At 39.2% G+C, this 19,892-nt stretch overlaps 1 protein-coding gene and 1 long non-coding RNA gene across 6 annotated transcripts in view; one reads left to right on the top strand and one right to left on the bottom strand.

Moving 5' to 3' along the window:
- The window catches only part of LOC135109059 (uncharacterized), a 44,804-nt gene that overhangs the window by 15,402 nt on the left and 9,510 nt on the right, over positions 1-19,892 (bottom strand). For 2 of the 5 annotated variants that reach the window (XM_064020075.1, XM_064020076.1), the window contains one exon: positions 19,314-19,410. The exons of 1 other annotated variant lie outside the window; for it this stretch is intronic. In XM_064020075.1, the coding sequence (XP_063876145.1) occupies positions 19,314-19,380 (67 nt within the window). In that variant the 5' untranslated portion in view covers positions 19,381-19,410. Of the gene's footprint in view, positions 1-9,182; positions 10,207-19,313; positions 19,520-19,892 lie in introns of those variants that run through there. 2 more of the 5 variants (XM_064020077.1, XM_064020074.1) reach the window with 2 other exon arrangements.
- LOC135109060 (uncharacterized) lies at positions 1,891-19,435 on the top strand. The gene is made up of 3 exons (XR_010272563.1): positions 1,891-5,590; positions 5,768-5,865; positions 19,348-19,435. It is a non-coding gene; the product is annotated as an uncharacterized LOC135109060 (long non-coding RNA).

Genomic DNA, 19,892 nt, shown 5'->3' with positions numbered 1-19,892 from the left:
TCTGGTGATGGAAGGCTTAAGTACCTTTTGTGGGCCATCTCTCTATCATGTATAGCACGAGAACAAGCTGTGTTAAACTAAGGTTTAGAAGGTTTAGGACGAGAAAAAGAGTAAGGAATGTACGCCTCCATGCCAGACACTATCACCTCTGTTATGCGCTCAGCACACTGAGACGGGTCTCTGACACGGAAGCACTAGTCATTCCAAGGAAAATCAGCAAAATACCTCCTCATGTCTCCCCAACTAGCAGAGGCAAAACGCCAGAGGCACCTTCGCTTAGGGGGATCCTGAGGAGGGATTGGAGCGATATATACGTTAATCTTCCGGAATTCTTTATGATGTAGATGTAGATGTAGTTTCAACTATATGCTGCTTCTGACTATTGATTATTATTATTACTACTATTGGTAATAGCAATACTAGTGCTAATAGTGAAAAAAAAACTAATAATGATAATAATGATGATGATGATGATGATGATGATGATGATAATAACAGTAATAATAATAATAATAATAATAATAATAATAATAATAATAATAATAATAATAATGATAATAATAATAATAATAATAATAATAATAATAATAATAATAATAATAATAATAATAATAATAATAATAATAATATAAACAATAAAAATGATAATAATGGTAATAGTACTAGAAGTAGTAGTAGCAGTATTGTTATTATTATTATTATTATTATTATTATTATTATTATTAGTAGTAGTAGTAGCTATAATATGAGAGAGAGGCTGAAGACAGTCAGTTAGAGGAGAGGAAATGATGAGACGAAAAGCTTTTGATTCCACCCTGTCTAGAAGAGCGGTATGAGTGGAACCCCCCCAGACATGTGAAGCATGTCTGTAGGCCCCTGTACAGAGTTAGCAGCTGGGGGGGTGGGGTGAGAAAAACTGGTGGAGACGTCTCAGAACACCTAACTTCATAGAAGCTGTTTTAGCTAGAGATAAGATGTGAAGTTTCCAGTTTAGATTATAAGTAAAGGACAGACCGTTGGGAAAGGGAATCCCTGAGTGGGATTTTTTCTTTTTCTTATTGTTTCCCTTGGCCAGTGACCCCCAATGATATATATATATATATATATATATATATATATATATATATATATATATATATATATATATATATATATATATATATATATATATATATATATATACATATATATATATATATATATATATATATATATATATATATATATATATATATATATATATATATATATATATATATATATATATATATATATATATATATATATATATATATATATATATATATATATATATATATATATATATATATATATATATATATATATACATATATATATATATTAAATTCTAAAAATATTTAGAAAGAGATTACCTTATATATATATATATATATATATATATATATATATATATATATATATATATATATATATATATATATATATATATATATATATATATATATATATATATATATATATATATATATATATATATATATATATATATATATATATATATATATATATATATATATATATATATATATATATATATATATATATATATATATATATATATATATATATATATATATATATATATATATATATATATATATATATATATATATATATATATATATATATATATATATATATATATATATATATATATATATATATATATATATATATATATATATATATATATATATATATATATATATATATATATATATATATATATATATATATATATATATATATATATATATATATATATATATATATATATATATATATATATATATATATATATATAAGGTAATCTCTTTCAAAATATTTTTAGGGGTTATCGCTACAGAATGGTATTGTCTTATATTTTTATTTAATTTTGTATCTTTACTTTTTGTCTCATGACGCTATGACTAAGGATCACTTTCTCAACCAGCTTTCTTACATTCTCAACACAAATCTCCTTTCCTCTACTCCTGTGTATCTTGCGAAAGAAATTCCATTGCTTCCCACTTCCTCTGTTTATGACGAAGTCGGCTGTCGTAGCTAAATTGCGTGTATGAAGAGAAATTCATCCCTACACCTGTTTCATTTCATAGGTCTCGCTTTTAGATGCTCTCGCTGTCCCTCACAGCTTCGCTCTCCTCGTGTTGCTGCTCTTAGGGCCTAGTGTGTTGTGATCCACTATATACTTATCATGAAACAAACAAATCCATCACTTCCGGAGGTGCAGGATTTATTGCCCTCACCCTCGCATCTCCCCTCTTCCTGTCAATCCCGCCACCATGGTCTAGCTCGCTTCAGATCATTATTACTATACAAATACTCATTCGGCCACTCAAGGCACAGCAAGGAAAAAGGTATAATCATTATTTCTTTTTTTTTTTCGGTAAAATGTTGTGGGATTTAGCATTCCTTGGTTCTCAGCCTTTTCCTCACCACCCAACCACCATTCTACTTGCCTTACTCATCCCAAGGATTATTTCCTAACGTGCGGTCAAGGTCATCTCATCTTTTATTTTAGCTGCCTCATCTGTTAAATTTCTGTCTGCTTCTCCACGTATTTCTTCTCCGCACCAGATACTTACTATTATCGACACGAGTGCCGAAGTTAACCTCCTTTCACAGTCTGCTTTTCTAACACTGCGACATCAGTTTTCATCAAAGCTCACTCTACAGGCTTCAAATATCTCCATTAGTGAAGCTGACGTCGTGCTTTCTCACCTTGGCTCTGTTTTACTGAAAATTCACTTCCTTACAAGTGCACGTCGCAGTCGAGATTTTTGTTTGTTTTGTTGTTAGGTACTAATCTCTCCCATCTGATGGCTTCCTGGAATTACCACTCCTCAGCGCCATCCCGTAGATTTCTTCCCTGTGGCTCAGGGAACAAGGCATGTGTCTTGCCCTGCAGCTTTCTCAGACCTTATGTGCCGCGGACCCACCTTCTGCATATCCTTCTGGATATCCTTGCGCCACCACATTCCTTGCCATCCATTTCTTTGTGTATTCACACTAGAGAAGGGTAAAGATAGATCAAATATTCGCTTTCGTATTCTCAGGTGAAAATAATCAGTTTTTTTTTTTTATTATTCTAATTTGGATTAGCATTTCCATCACTAGTTTTTTTTTCTTTTAATATGCGAATATTTTCTGAATTAAATAAATAATAACATAAATAAATAAATAAGTAAAATTTGAAAAAAAAAAAAATAGAGTTTACAGTTTACACAAATACATATGCCACGCTTTAGTGCCTTCGATACGAGGCACCGTCCCAGACCTGATCTATCGGGGAAACCTGGACGTAAAAACCGATATGTGCGGCGAGGGAAGACCGAGGAAGCCAAGCGGTAATCATGTCTCTCCAACTCCAGGTGGCTCTCATGTTCACAGTCATAGTTTTCTGTGATCCTACTTTTGTAATTTACGCAAGATTAATTCAGTAATAGATTTGTAAATAAAATGTGTCTGATGTTAGACTCTCAAATATTTACATACTTAACATTAGGAAATTATATATTACCGGTCCTTGAACGATGGAATACAGATTGCGTTGCATTCACAATTCGCATTCGCATTCGCGAATATTGAAACATAAAATTCACATTTGCACTGGCGAATGCGGACAACAGACATTCGTTCCATTCATAATTAATAGGAAGAGAGTGGGTGACAGAACCCTGAGGAACACTACTGTTAACAGGAGGAGTTAATAGGAGAAAAAAAATGACCGTCTACCACAGCAGCAATAGAACGGTCAGAAAGAAAACTTGAGATGTAGTTACAGAGAAAGGGATAGAAACCGTAGGAGGGTAGTTTGGATATCAAAGCTTTGTGCCAGACTCTATCAAACGCTTTTGATATGTTTAAGGTAACAAAAGTTTCACCAAAATCTCTAAAAGAGGATGACCAAGACTCAGTAAGGAAAGCCAGATCACCAGAAGAGCGGCCTTGACGGAACCTATACTATCTATCAGATAGAAGGTTGTGAAGTGATAGACGTTTAAGAATCTTCCTATTGAGGATACATAAAAAAAAAGAAATAGATAGGGAGGGAATTAAATCAATAGGACGGTAGTTTGAGGGATTAGAACGGCCACCCTTTTTAGGAACAGACTGAAAGTAGGCAAACTTCCAGCAAGAATGGAGGGTAAATGCTGTTAGACAGAGTTGAAAGAGTTTGATTAGGCAAGGTGTAAGCACGGAGGTAAAGCTTCGGAGAACAATAGGAGTGACCCCATCAGTTCCATAAGCATCCCAAGGATTTAGGCCAGCTAGGGCATGTAAAACATCATTGCGAAGAATTTTAATGTGTAGCATGAAGACCTTTTTTTTGCAAAGGTTTGAGCAAAGAATTAAGTTTTAAAGACAGATGTGATAGCAGTGGTGCCACCTGGTTGAAATAAAGGAGGGAAAGAAGAAGAAGCAAAGTTATTGGTGATGTTTTTAGCTAGGTGCCAGAGGTCAAGAGGGGAATTAAACCCTGGAAGATTTTTGACACTTTCTATTAATGAAAGAGTTTTTGGCTTGTTGGATAACATACTTGGCATGGTTCCGGGCAGAAATATAAAGCGCATGGGATTCTGGTGATGAAAGGCTCAAATACTTTTTGTGGGCCACTTCTCTATCATGTGCAGCACGAGAACAAGCTGTGTTAAATCAAGGTTTGGAAGCTTTAGGTCAAGAAAAAGAGTGAGGAATGTACGCCTCCATGCCAGACTCTATCACCTCTGTTATGCGCTCGGCACACAAAGACGGGTCTCTGTCACGGAAGTAGTAGTCATTCCAAGGAAAATCAGCAAAATGCCTCCTCAGGTCCCCCTAACTAGCAGAGGCAAAACACCAGAGGCGCCTCCACTTAGAGGGATCCTGAGGAGGGATTGGAGCGATAGGACAAGATACAGATATGAGATTGTGATCGGAGGAGCCCAACGGAGAAAACAGGATAACAGCATAAACAGGAGTATGCTTCACATGTCTGGGGGGGTTCACTCATACTGCTCTTCTAGACAGGGTGGAATCAAAAGCTTTTCGTTTCATCAACTCCTCTCCTCTAACTGACTGTCTTCAGCCTCTCTCTCACCGCCGCAATGTTGCATATATAGCTGTCTTCTACCGCTATTTTCATGCTAACTGCTCTTCTGATCTTGCTAACTGCATGCCTCCCCTCCTTCCTTGACCTCGCTGCACAAGACTTTCTTCTTTCTCTCACCCCTATTCTGTCCACCTCTCTCGGTCAAAAAAGGAAACTTGAGATGAAGTTTGTATCATGAATATGATATTTATGAAATTATGCTTTTTGTAAGGTTGATCCCACGCATGTAGTTCGTCATTTGCTCGTTCGCTGACGTGGCAGCGTCTTGGTAAGGGCTGTCGGGCAGACTTGAGCCAGTCCTGCCGCTCTTCGCCCCGTGGATGGTTCACCTTGCTACTGTGGTATGTCATGTGACTACGTCTCTTGAACGCTTGGATTTGGTGGAGCAAGGTGGCCAGGGTGCGGCGCCAGTGCAAGTGATCTCAGGACTGCTTCGGGCTCCTTAGGACCAGTGATGTATGTATCATTTACACTATTGTGTTTTCACGTTGTATTGTGCGGGCGGCGGGGTTACAGAGTTATGTGGTGTTGGGTGAGATAGTGTTATGATGAATATTCAGTATTGGTGTTTCCTGTTCATCTGTGATAATAGGGCAGGTTTTTATTGTTGTGTGAATTTATGATGTGATTCAGGTTTCGCTGCATGGTAACGATCCGAGTAGTGACACGTGTGCAGATTTGAGACGGCTGTCCAGCACTACTTAGGACGAAAGTGCTATAGGACCACTGAGGTACGTATATCTTTCAGCATTTTGTTTCTTTCCGTATAGTGATTATTATTTACATACATGTGCATGATGAAATTAGTTCAGGGATTTGGTACAACATTTTCGCTTTTTCTCGGGGGTATTTTACCACTATCAACATTGGGTCCATGTTCTGGGGTGTATTTGTATCATTATCATTGTGAGTTTATTGATTTATTGTACTGGCCAGGATTACATTCTCAGTATCAATTGTCTTATTGTGATGTATTTAACAGGTTGAAATTAAACATTTGACAACGCTCAGCCCAACTACTTTTGTCCTATAAAGTTACAGAGAGAAGGATAGAAGCCGTAGGAGGATAGTTTGGAAATCAAAAAATCAATCAATCAATCAAAATCAAAAGCTTTTCATATGTTTAAGGCAACAACAAAAGTTTCACCAAAATCTCTAAGAGAGGATGACCAAGACTCAGTAAGGAAAGCCAGAAGATCACCAGTAGAGCGGCCTTTACGGAACCCATACTAGCTATCAGATAGAAGGTTGTGAAGTGATAGATGTTTAAGAATCTTCCTGTTGAAGATAAATTCAAAAGCTTTAAATAGGCAGGAAATTAAAGCAATAGGACGGTAGTTTGAGGTATCAGAACGGTTACCCTTTTTAGGAACAGGCAAACTTCCAGCGAGAAGGAAAAGTTGATTTTGACAGAGCTGAAAGAGTTTGACTAGGCAAGGTGCAAGCGAAGTTTCGTAGAACTATAGGAGGGACCCCATCAGGTCCATAAACTTTTCGAGGGTTCAGGCCAGCGAGGGCATGGAAAACATCATTGTGAAGAATTTTAATAGGTAGCATGAAATAATCAGAGGGTTGAGGAGAGGGAGGAACAAGCCCTGAATCATCCAAGGTAGAGTTTTTAGCAAAGGTATGAGCGAAGAGTTTAGCTTTAGAGATTGATGTGATAACAGTGGTGCCATCTGGTTGAAATAAAGGAGGGAAAGAAGAAAAAGCAAATTTATTGAAGATATTTTTGGTTAGATGCGAGAAGTCACGAGGTGAGTTAGATCTTGAAAGATTTTGACACTTTCTATTAATGAAAGAGTTTTGGTTAGCTGGATAACGGACTTAGCATGGTTCTCGGCAGAAATATAAAGCGCATGAGATTCTGGTGATGGAAGGCTCAAGTACCTTTTTTATGGGCCACCTCTGTATCATGTATAGCACGAGAATAGGCTGTGTTAAATCAAGGTTTGGAAGGTTTAGGTCGAGAAAAAGAGTGAGGAATGTACGCCTCCATGCCAGACACTATCACTTCTGTTATGCGCTCGGCACACAAAGACGGGTCTCTGACACGGAAACAGTAGTCATTCCAAGGAAAATCAGCAAAATACCTTTTCAGGTCCTCCCGACCTAAAAGAGGCAAAATGCCAGAGGCACCTTCGCTTAGAGGGGTACAGATAGAGAGATACAGATAGAGGGATACAAGATACAGATATGAGATTGTAATCGGAGGAGCCAAACGGAGAGGAGAGGGTGACAGCATAAGCAGAAGGATTAGAGGTCAGGAAAAGGTCACCAATGTTGGGGGTATCTCCAAGACGGTCAGGAATACGAATAGGGTGTTGCACCAATTGCTCTAGGTCGTGGAGGATAGCAAAGTTGAAGGTTATTTCACTAAGATGGTTAGTGAAGGGAGAGGAAAGCCAAAGCTGGTGGTGAACATTAAAGTCTCCAAGAATGGAGATATCTAGAAAAAGAAAGAGAGTCAGGAATCCTCTACTTAATTAAGTAGTCAAAGACTTTTTTACTGTCAGAGTTGTTAGGTGAGAGATAAACAACACTGAAAAATTTAGTTTGAGAATGACTCTGTAGTCGTAGCCATATGGTGGAAAAATTCGTGAGATTGATGAGCGTGGGCACGAGGGCAGGTTAAGTCGTTGCGCACATAAACACAACATCCAGCTATGGACTGAAAATGAGGATAGAGGAAGTAGGAGGGAACAGATAAGGGGCTACTGTCAGTTGCTTTAGACACCTGTGTTTCAGTGAGGAAAAGACAAGATTTAGTAGAGGAGAGGTGGTGTTCTACAGATTGAAAATTAGATTTCAGATTGCAAATGTTGCAGAGAAGTTAATGAAGAAAAAGTTGAGGGGGTGTCAAGACACTTAGGGTCGATACCAGAAGAGCAGTCCGACCTGGGGACATTTGTGGTCCCCTCCCCAGATCAGGACTCTGAGGCTGGTGTAGGAGTCTCCATAATAATTTTGAATTTTGAGTGAAGGGTGTGTGTGTAATTAGGTGCTTGTAATTTTGTGTGAAGAAAGAGAGTTGTCTTTAGACAGTTTTCTTCCTTATTGTAGGCAAATGTAATATATTTAGGTTGCATATTCAAGATAAAGACCCTCCCCAAAAAAGAAGCCAGATTTGGTCATTCAGGCCAAACTAAATATCCTTTGGCCAAATGTTTGAAAAAAAAAGAGGGTTTTGGCTTAAAAAAAAATCCAATCTGGCAACCCTAGAAGGAACTGCCAACTGATGAGTCTCGTCGTTTCGCAATTCCCTCTCAACTGAATAAATAATTAAATAAATAAAATGAATAAATAAATGAATAAATAGTAAAAATGAAAAAAAATGAATTAATAAAAACAACAAATAAATAGATAAATAAACAAACAATAATAATAATGATAAAATAAAAGGAAAACAAAAATAAATATAATAAATGAATGAATAAATAAATAAAAAAAACACAAAACGTAAAAATTCTGAAGAATTTCTGACAACTTCGTTAAAATTTCAGAACCTATTACAGTAGTTTCTTAAATACTGGCAATATAAAAATTTCACATCTCAAGAAATTTCTTACAATTTGGCGTGTTAACACTGCTGACTAGGCGCGCGGGAGACCCCAACAGAGGCCCGCAAACTAAACAACGACTTCAAGCGTCTTACATGAGTGAAAAAATAAATGATGAATAATAATACAATAATTGCAGTAGTAATAATCGTAACTTGTATAAGAAAAGAAAATGAACTTATCCATGTACATGCTATCATATACTTGGCCAGGATGATCGCCATCACCGAGGAGGAGATTGATCGACCTTTTATGATGTTTTACTATACGTTTCTCCTTCTCACTTTTTAAATAAAATTCTGGTGCTTCCAGACACCATACATGCATCTACTTCACGTTCCTCTTCTTAGAGCTCCCTATTTCATATACGTTTTCTTCGCACACTGCTCTACTAATACAACACTTCAAGAAGGGGTTGAAATGTAAAAAAACATAAACAAAGACTATATATAAGAAAAAAAAAAAGGAAAGCTGTCATAAATTCCTACCTATAATATGCGAGATTTAATAGCATCATCCATAAACGAGGCAGCAGACATCTAACATTTCTGCCAGGTCATTCCCAGGCGCGCTGCAATCCTGCTGGCGGCCTTCTTCGTGTCTGTGCCAGTTTCATTTCTTGTCTTAATAACGTAGAGTGCGTTGTAGCCTGCAGTACTGAAAATAGAATCCCTTACTATTAACGCTACATACGCTGCACAAATTATAAACTTTCTGCTATCACCGAAATTATATTCGCAACAGATGGAAACACAGCCTCGAAGTCTCCATCTGGGGAGACCTAAACTAAATGTCTCCAGGCCATGATGTTCTAACTCCTTCAATGACGAACTCGAGGTGTCTTGATAATCTTGCTAAGGACAGAACAGGTGATACTATAAAGGCATCTACATCAGCTTTAGCCTGCTTAACCACGATAGTCACTAAACATTTGTATGAATCGCTCATTGTTTCGATCATTGGCCAGAAATGCTGACTGAGAAGTAGTGGTTTGCATGGCGTGGTCAGATAAGGTGTCATTGAATGGGACTTTCTTTGCCCGCAGCTGTTGCTCCACTGTCTGTATGAAGATAGTATTATACCCATCAAATACATCAGTAGTACCAGCTCGCTGCATAGTGTTTTACGATTCAGGAAACATAATATTGGTACACATCTCTTTAGGTAGGTGATGGTGGACCCACCACTGACTGTAACAGATGAACCCCATAGCTTGTCTTGCATGTTGAGTTGTGAAGGGACAGATGACCTCAGGAGTATATACTATGGAACTCTTTGTTTTGGTTTCCGCTTTGGAGCCATCGTGAAACGGAAGGAGGTTGAGGGACAAGTTCGTATGATACATTCTTCCAAGGCAAAGCTTATCTTCATGACAGATGATGCATTCGATACAACCTTCACTCTCTTCTAGAATGACGCTTATCTAGTCCCTTCCCTTACAGTCTGTACAGTTTCCTTATGCGTTCCTCTATGGAATACGGCTCACGAACATGGGAGCTTCATGGGAGCTTCACTCCCACAGCATCTGGCGTCACATTACCGTAATGTTGTTGCGCCTTAACACAAACCAGTCAATCTAACAAACCTACAGTATTGATAAGTTTTCAAGTTTTCTAGATCCATATTGTACTTCGCTTTGAATTCATTTTAAATCAAATTGCTTACTTGTTTGGGTGACTGTTTTCTAAGTTTATATCAAACTATACATTGCGAAGTATGTATATATATATATATATATATATATATATATATATATATATATATATATATATATATATATATATATATATATATATATATATATATATATATATATATATATAAGTAATTAACAAAAATATGTTGAGAGAAAGAAAAATATGAGAATGCCTCGTTAAAGTGTTCTTGTATGACTGTTTTCCCTCGTTTCCATCTCAATAGAGTATCGAGACGCTTCATCTTATCTATTTATTTTTTAATGAAAGAATGATCAGAAATTTTTTCGTAAATCAAGCCTGTCGCCTTCGATTTATCTCATTATGAAGAGAGAGAGAGAGAGAGAGAGAGAGAGAGAGAGAGAGAGAGAGAGAGAGAGAGAGAGAGAGAGAGAGAGAGAGAGAGAGAGAAGTTCTGAGTGGCCGTTCCTCATGTTCCTTTTGTCGCACAAATAGACAAGCTGTCGTGTTCCGTCATCATGTGTCAGGCGCGCATCAACGATCTGCGTCTTAAACTACAGGTAATAATCCGCCCTCACATTAGCCAGAGTGATGGAGGTCAGTCAGTAAGATAATGTTTTCAGGACTTGGAATTGGTGCTGCGTGTATGCAGTCTCACCTCAAGCAATTTTTGTCCTAAGCAGAGGGAGCCTTGAATGTTAATGCTTTTGTAATGCGTGCCTCCACAGCTGCAGTTTACTGTTGAATGTTCGAATTACATCAGTCTCAGGTCAGGGTTCCTAGTGAGCGGACGTGTTTAGTGAGCAGTGACCTGACGCTAATATAGCTGGCTAGTGTAGACATGGCGCCTTGTGTTGCTGAGTCGTCTGGTTGTGTTAGTTCTCCTGTTCTCCAGGCCTTCGTTGCGAAGGTGTCAGAGGTGGAGGCTGAGTTCCATCGAAGGATCTCGGAGGTGCAGGCTGAGTTTCGTGAGAGGATCTCAGACCTGCAGGCTGAGTTCTATGAGAGGAGCTCAGCACCTGTGGGAGTGTCGTGCCCCACCGTCTCCTTACCTAGTAAGGCGACGGAGGAGCAGTGGTCGGTTGTGTGCAGGGGAGCCAAGAGGGTGAAGGTCCTCAGGGCACCTTGCGTGGAGACGAAGAATCCCTTCAATGTGCTGGAGGAAGGGAAGGAGAAGGAGGTGGACAGGGCGGGAGGAGGCAAGAAGGAGGGGACAAATGCAGTTATCCTGCCCCAAGGTAGAGTGCTTGTGTTTGGTGATAGTCAGGTTAGGCACTTAGATAGTGCGTTCTGTGCTAGGGATAGGAAGCGTAGGTCGAGGGTGTGTTTGCCGGGGGCCGGGATAGGGAAGATAGCTGATAGGCTAGACGCGTGCTTGGAAAAAGATGGGACCAAGCCCATTGTTTTTCTCAGTGCGGGAGGGAATGACCTTGGTAAGGTCAGGAGTGAGGAGCTTATCAGGAGGTTTCGACAGGCTTTGGACAGGATTAGGGACAAGGGAGGGATCCCCGTGGTATGTGGTGTCTTGCCGAGGAGGGGAGTTGGTGCTGAGTGGCTGTCCAGGGCTATTACAGTGAATCGCAGGCTCGAGAATCATTGTAGGAGTAATGGATGGACGTTCATCGACAACTGGGACCTTTTCTATGGCAGGGACACCTTGTACGCCAGGGATGGAGTGCATTTGTCACGCCAGGGTGTTCGTGTTTTGGCCGAAACACTCGAGCGGGAGGTTACTGCACTCCAGCACTTTTTTCGTTAGTCGGGAGGGAAGAAGGGGTAGTGAGAAGGCGAGAGGCAAAATAGTTAAATCTAGAAAGGTAGCTAGCTCAGGGATGGTGAGAAATAGCTTAAGTGTTTACTACACAAACTGTAGAAGTATTCTGAATAAAATAGACTTGCTTAGAGGAATAGCGAGCGTTATACGTTAGGGACACATTGCAGTGTTGTATCAACAGTAGAATTAAAACAGATAACAAAGCAGAGTCGATATGGGTAGATATTAAAGAAGGATCGCAGTCAGTAGTACTAGGGGTAGTATACAGACCACCAACCAGTACAGAGGAAATTAACACCTCACTGTGGCAGGAATTAAATAGAGCAGGCAGGTACAGTCAGGTATGTGTGGTAGGAGATTTTAATTTTAGGAATATCGACTGGAGTATGATGGTGGGTAACAAGGAAGCAGAGGAATTTCTTAAGGTAATTCAGGATAATTTTTTAAAACAGGTAGTCGTAGAACCCACAAGGGGGAATAATATTCTAGATTTAATTCTTACTAGCAGGGAGGAAGCAGTCACGCAGGTAGAGGTTGGAGGACAGCTAGGTAACAGTGACCATAGGGAAATTAGGTACAATTTAGAATGGGAAGAAACTGTTAGAAACAAAAACACTAGTAAAATACCTGACTTTAGGAGAGCAGATTTTGAAGAATTAAAAAGGTACCTCCAAGGAGTGGACTGGCAAAGGATGCAGGTTGAGGTCAGGTCAGGGACGGAGTTCAGAGAGATAAGGCAGGATGAGAGAGGTGAGGTGAGGCGTGAGGGTGTAGGACAAGAGGAGGGAAGATGTGTCCGGAAGGGAGGAGGAAAGAGGAAGGGGGGAGCTAGGTGTGAGTATGTTGGAATGTCAGGTCATGCTGAAATGAGAGAGGTGAGGTCGAGGCGAGTAGATGAGGGAGTGGAGAGGATGGTAGGGGACGAGATGAGGGGACTAGGTGAAGTAAATGTAGATGAATTGTATAAATATTTCGTAGATAAAGTTCATACAGGTCAGTTAGCAAATATCCCGTATAGAACAATAAGATCACAAAAAAATGACCCTAAATGGATGACTGCTAGGTTAAAGCATTATATAGGGCGTAAGAGAAGTATATATAGGAGATTAAGGGCAGGTGAAGAAGTTTTAAGGACACAATATAATGAATTAGTTAGAACAGTCAGGAAGTTAACGAAGAAAGCTAAGGACAATTATGAATCAAAGGTAGCCAGCCAGGCGAAGACGGACCCCAAGGGATTTTATCAGGTATACAGGACGAAGAATAAGGATACTGTAGGTCCATTAAAGGCAGCAGATGGGGAGCTGGTTAGTTCTGGGGAGGAGATTAGTAAACTTCTGAATGATTATTTTTTAACTGTCTTCACCCAGGAAAACATGCAGGATATGCCAGATAGTGAACAGGTGTTTAGAGCAGATGAGAATGAGAAGCTGACAGATATTTCCATAACTAGGGAGATAGTGGAACAGGAGATAGATAGGCTAAAAAAGTTCAAGTCACCAGGACCTGATGAAATATATCCCAGAGTACTTAAGGAATGTAAAGAGATTATTAGTGAGCCGTTAGTTTCTGTCTTTAGGAAATCACTGGAGACGGGTGAGGTACCAGTAATGTGGAGGCAGGCTAATGTAGTATCCATCTTTAAGAAAGGAGATAAAACTTTAGCGTCTAATTATAGACCTGTCAGCTTAACTTCAGTTGTAGGTAAAATGTTAGAGTCAATAATAGCGAGGAACATTAGGGAACATTTAGACAAACATAACTTGATAAATCAGTCACAGCATTGCTTCACGAAGGGGAAGTCTTGCCTGACAAACTTGTTAAGTTTTTACAGTAAGGTGTACGAGGCAGTAGATAATGGTGATAGTTATGATATCTTATATCTGGACTTAAGTAAAGCATTTGACAAGGTACCCCATCAAAGGCTCCTGACAAAGGTTAGGGCACACGGGATAGATGGGAAGGTGTTAGGCTGGATAGGGTCATGGCTTGGTAACAGGCGACAGAGAGTGGTAATAAACGGCTCGAAATCCGAGTGGGGTCATGTAATTAGTGGGGTGCCACAGGGATCAGTATTAGGGCCATTGTTATTTCTAACGTATATCAATGACTTGGATAGTGGAATTAGTAGTGATGTTAGTAAATTTGCGGATGACACAAAGATAGGTAGATTAATTAGGTCAGAATCGGATGCCATCGCCTTGCAGGCAGACTTAGATAGAATGAATGAATGGACGGATAGATGGCAAATGCAATTCAATATCAATAAATGCAAAGTGCTTAGCGTAGGTAGAGGAAACCCACACAATAGGTACACATTAGACAACCAAACTCTGGTAGGTACAGCGTACGAGAAAGATTTAGGAGTTATAGTTAGCTCTGAACTCCGTCTAGGGAAACAATGCATAGAAGCCAGAAACAAGGCAAATAGGGAACTAGGATTCATTTTTAGGAGTGTTAAAAGTAGAAGGCTGGAAGTAATATTAAAGTTATACTTGGCGCTGGTCAGACCTCATCTAGACTACGCTGTGCAGTTCTGGTCCCCACATTACAGGAAAGATATAGGTCTATTAGAATCAGTACAGAGGAGAATGACTAAAAGGATACAGGGGATGAGGAGTATTCCTTACGAGGCGAGGTTGAGGCTGTTAAATTTACATTCTTTAGAGAGACGCAGGTTAAGAGGGGACCTGATAGAAGTCTTTAAGTGGTATAAAGGTTATAACAAGGGAGATGTAAGCAAAATTCTTAGGATCAGCAACCAGGGTAGAACAAGAAATAACGGGTTCAAGCTTGAAAAATTTAGGTTTAGGAAGGAGATAGGAAAAAATTGGTTCTCAAATAGAGTGGTAGATGAGTGGAACGGACTCAGTAATCATGTAGTTAGTGCTAGGACAATAGAGAGCTTTAAGAGAAGATTAGACAAGTTTATGGATGGGGATAGCAGATGGAAATAGGTAGGTGTGTTTCATACAGGGACTGCCACGTGTAAGCCTGGTCGCTTCTTGCAGCTTCCCTTGTTTCTTATGTTCTTATGTTCTTATGGCGGGGAATCATAGCTTTATATTTTCTTGTCATTCTGGTTCAAAACATTTAGGCCTTTAAAATATCTGCACGATATGCAAGGGACAAACTAAATTCTCTTGAAATCGACGTAGCGAGGTAGTAATTCTGCTCAGTTTCTAGAAACTTAATTACCGCTAATCGAAGTTCGTACAATCGCCTAAGAGTGCTACCCTTTGAGAGCTGGTGCATATTAGTGTGAAAAAAGGAGTTTCTGATGCTCTGTTTCCAAGTCTTGAAACAACCTTGTAAACGAGCACCGTGCTTTCCCACAAGCCAAACTCACCACGTGGAGGAGCCAGAAAGCGCTTAATTTGTGATAAAAAAAAAAAAAAAAATTGAGAGTGCTTGAACACAAACCTTGTGTTTTTATTGCCTCAAAACTCAATTCGAATCCAGTCGGCTTAATCATCTAGAAAACTATCCATCCTTTCTTCTTCCGTGATACTTTCTCTACACTGAATGTACTTGGGCTGTCCTTCATTAAAAATCTCAAATGGAAATTTCACATCTCTTCATAACATAGCTTCCATGAAGTAAGATGTTTTACGTCGCCTCTGCAAATATTTTTCCTTCCCTAAGTTCCTTGTTTTGTACAAGGGCCTTGCCGATCCACGTACGGAATAGCTACTGATCCCACAAGCGGGGAGGTTCAACTCACACAGCTCTCCTAAACCTGGTGGAGTGGAAAGCTCATCAGTTCTTTTCTTTTAACACTTTGTATTGACTCTCCCATTCTATGTTGAAATGTTGCATCTGTGTCTAACTTATACTCGTACCATTATTTCCATGGTTACTATTCCTCCAAACTTTCTGAGTGCATACCTTCCTCACTCTCACGTCACCTCGCTGCACTGCCTGCACGAGACTCTTCTTAAGATAAGATAAGATAAGGTAAGATAATTTATTTGTCACATTGTTATACATTGGCGTATAGAAGTGAAGTTCTTTATGACTACAGGCTCCAGAGAAAGTAAAGACATAGTATAATTATAAAAATAGACATAATTAAAAAGCATGAATCACATTCCCATTCCTGTTCTACGAGTAACTATCATATTAATAACAAGGTTAACCAGCATCTCCATTCTTTCATCCCTTTTTTCCCGATGAACTGTGGAACTCTCTGCTTTTGTATCTCTTGCCTATGACTTGAACTGTTTGAAAAGAGAAGTATCAAGACACCTCAGACAAACATAAATAAATAAAAGTGGTCCCTCTCTCGGTTCTCCGCTTCATTTTTTTTTTACAACAGCATATGAGCGTGCTTTTATTTTTAATTATATTTTCATTAGCCCTGACTGACCTCCTTAATTCATAAAAAAAAAAAACCCCACACGCACACATTGTGTTAACGTCGAAGTATTCCTTGCTAGGTGACGGGAAGATAAAATTTAAAATTTAAAATTTAAAATACACACACACACACACACACACACACACACACACGAGTACAGTATAGTGTGCTTGTATATATATCTGAGACCCTTTCCTGTTTCATCTTACTTTCTCTTTCTCTTCAACTTCAATCCTATGTTGCCTGTTACATCCCAGTATGCAAACTTGCCTTTTTGTTTACATGCTCGTGTTTATGAGTCTACAGAATTTCCCACCATTTGGCTAAGACTGTTCAGTCACTCCGTCAGTAAAATTATCTGTCCTGTGAGCCTCTCACCTAATTCCTCTGACAGACTAATATTCTTGAAATAGTTGATTTTCAAGTAATTTTTCCTTTCCTGAAACCTGCATATTTGATGTTTTCAATGTTTACCTTTGGGTATCATTTTTTTTTTATTTATGTAGGAGGAACACCGGCCAAGGGCAACAAAAATCCAATAAAGAAAAAAAAAAGTCCACTAAGATGCCAGTCCCAGAAAAGGGTCCAAAGCGGTGGTCAAAAATTGAAGGATAAGTGTCTTGAAACCTCCCTCTTGAAGAAAAAAAAAAAAAAAAATTCAAGTCATAGGAAAGTGGAAATACAGAAGCAGGAAGGGGGTTCAGAGTTTACCAAAGAAAGGGATGAATGATTGAGATTACTATTGCACTAGAGAGGTGGAGAGGATAGGGATGAGAGAAGGAAGATAGTCTTGTACAGCGAAGCCGCGGGAGGAGGGGAGGCATGCAGTTAGTAAAATCAAAAGAGCAGTTAGCATGAAAACAGCGGTAGAATATAACTAGAGATGCAACATTACGGCGATGAGAGAGAGGCTGAAGACAGTCAGTTAGAGGAGAGGAGTTGATGAGACGAAAAGCTTTTGATTCCACCCTGTCTAGAAGAGCAGTATGAGTGGAACCCCCTCAGACATGTGAAGCATACTCCGTACATGAACAGATAAGGCCCTTGTACAGAGTTAGCAGCTGGGGGGTGGAGTGAAAAAAAAAAAAAAATGGCGGAGATGTCTCAGAACACCTAACTTCATAGAAGCTGTTTTGGCTAAAGACAAGATGTGAAGTTTCCAGTTCAGATTATATGTAAATAACAGACAGGATGTTCACTGTAGAAGAAGGGGACAGTTGAGTGTCATTGAAGAAGAGGGGATAGTTGTCTGGAAGGTTGTGTCGAGTTGACAGATGAAGGAATTGAGTTTTTGAGGCACTGAACAATACCAAGTTTGCTCTGCCCCAATCAGAAATTTTAGAAAGATCAGAAGTCAGGCGTTTTGTGGCTTCCCTGCGTGAAATGTTTACTTCCTGAAGTGTTGGACGTTTATGACAAGACGTGGAAAAGTGCTGGGTAGTATCATCAACATAGGAGTGGATAGGACAAGAAGTTTGGTTTAGAAAGTCATTGATGAATAATAAGAAGAAAGTGGGTGACAGGGCAGAACCCTGAGAAACGCCACTGTTAATAGATTTAGGAGAAGAACAGTGACCGTCTACCACAGCAGCAATAGAACTGTCAGAAAGGAAACTTGAGATGAAGTTACAGAGAGAAGGATACAAGCCGCAGGAGGGTAGTTTGGAAATCACAGCTTTGTGCCAGACTCTATCTATGTTTAAGGCAACAGCAAAAGTTTCACCAAAATCTCTAAAAGAGGATGACCAAGATTTAGTAAGGAAAGCCAGAAGATCATCAGTAGAGCGGCCTTGACGGAACCCATACTGGCGATCAGATAGAAGGTTGCGAAGTGATAGATGTTTAAGAATCTTCCTGTTGAGGATAGATTCAAAAACTTTAGATAGGCAGGAAATTAAAGCAATAGGACGGTAGTTTGAGGAGAACGGTCACCCTTTTTAGGAACAGGCTGAATATAGGCAGACTTCCAGCAAGTAGGTAGATGTTGGTAGAGTTGAAAGAGTTTGACTAGGCAAGGTGCAAGCACAGAGGTACAGTTTCAGAGAACAATAGGAGTCCATAAGCCTTCTAAGGGTTTAGGCCAGCGAGGGCATGGAAAACGAGCAGCAAGTTACGAGAGCACGAGAGCAGGTTAAGGCGTTGCCCACATAATCGCAACATCCAGCTTTGGATCGAAAATGAGGACAGAGAAAGTAGGAGGGAACAGCAAAGAGACTACTGTCAGTTGCCTCAGACGCCTGTTTTTCAGTGAGGAAAAGAAGATGAAGTTCAGAAGAGAAGAGATGGTGTTCTGCAGATTAAAAATTTGCTGACCAGCCTGGTAAACAATCTTTCAACTATGTTGTTACAAAATCTAGACGCTAGAGTAGTTAGTACGGCACTCTCCTTCTGACGGCCTCGGAAATTTCCCCAACACCTTGACCTTTTCCTAACCTCTAAGCCTTCAACACACTCTGTTGAACTGTTCTTCCCTTCGAGCTTCTCCGATCACAATCATATTTACGTATCCAGTTAAATCGCTCCAGTACCGCCTTTGAACCACTAAAGTGGAGGGGATTCTGTCACTACAGTTCTGCTAAATAGGACGGCAGTAATCTGATTTTCATTGCTGATATGAAATATATGTATTATTTACTTTCATTTCTGCATTGTATTCTATTTTTGAACTCAGATTCTATCGATGTATTTGTAGTATTGCTACAGAAAAAAATAAAGATGTAACTACTACTACTACTACTACTACTACTACTACTACTACTACTACTACTACTACTACTACTACTACTACTACTTCTACTACTACTAGTACTACTACTGCTATACTACTAACTGTAATATCCTGCTGCTGCTCCTGTCCACCTCAGCTCGGATACTTGCTCGATATGACCCAGAGACATCCAAACTTCAGTATGGGCCGCATCCTGATCCTGAAGCGCGAGAGACTAGTGGAGGTGAGTGGAACCTAACGCTAATCTAGACTTTTGAAATGAATAGATTCGATTAGTTCTGGTAGTGGTATATCAGTCGTCTTACTGCTAATGCCTCTCGTCAAACACCCTTAAAACCCGTGTGACTTCAATTAGAACCTTTCGAATGTATTGGAAGTGCAGCGCGGAAGTGTTTCAGAATGTGGTCCTTAATAGGATCGTTTGAAAAGAAAACTGAGTGACTGATTAGTTCAAATCTTTTAGTGAAGGATGCCTAATTTCTGCTCAGTAAAATCGTCTAGTGTTGTTAAAGTAAGCAGCATTCTCAATCATTCTGTCCTTCTGGTAAACTCTGAAACTCCCTGCTTGCTTCTTATGAGTTCAGCTCTTTTAAGACCATTATCCTCCAACTGTGAATTATCCTTTTTGACCTCTATTTAATGACTAGGACTTCAGTGAGCCTTTATCTTTTATAATACTTT

Source organism: Scylla paramamosain, chromosome 18 (genome assembly GCF_035594125.1).
Source record: "Scylla paramamosain isolate STU-SP2022 chromosome 18, ASM3559412v1, whole genome shotgun sequence".
NCBI classification, from domain to species: domain Eukaryota; kingdom Metazoa; phylum Arthropoda; class Malacostraca; order Decapoda; family Portunidae; genus Scylla; species Scylla paramamosain.
The sequence above is the reverse complement of the archived record's forward strand: the minus strand, read 5'-3'. Positions and strand labels throughout refer to the sequence as shown.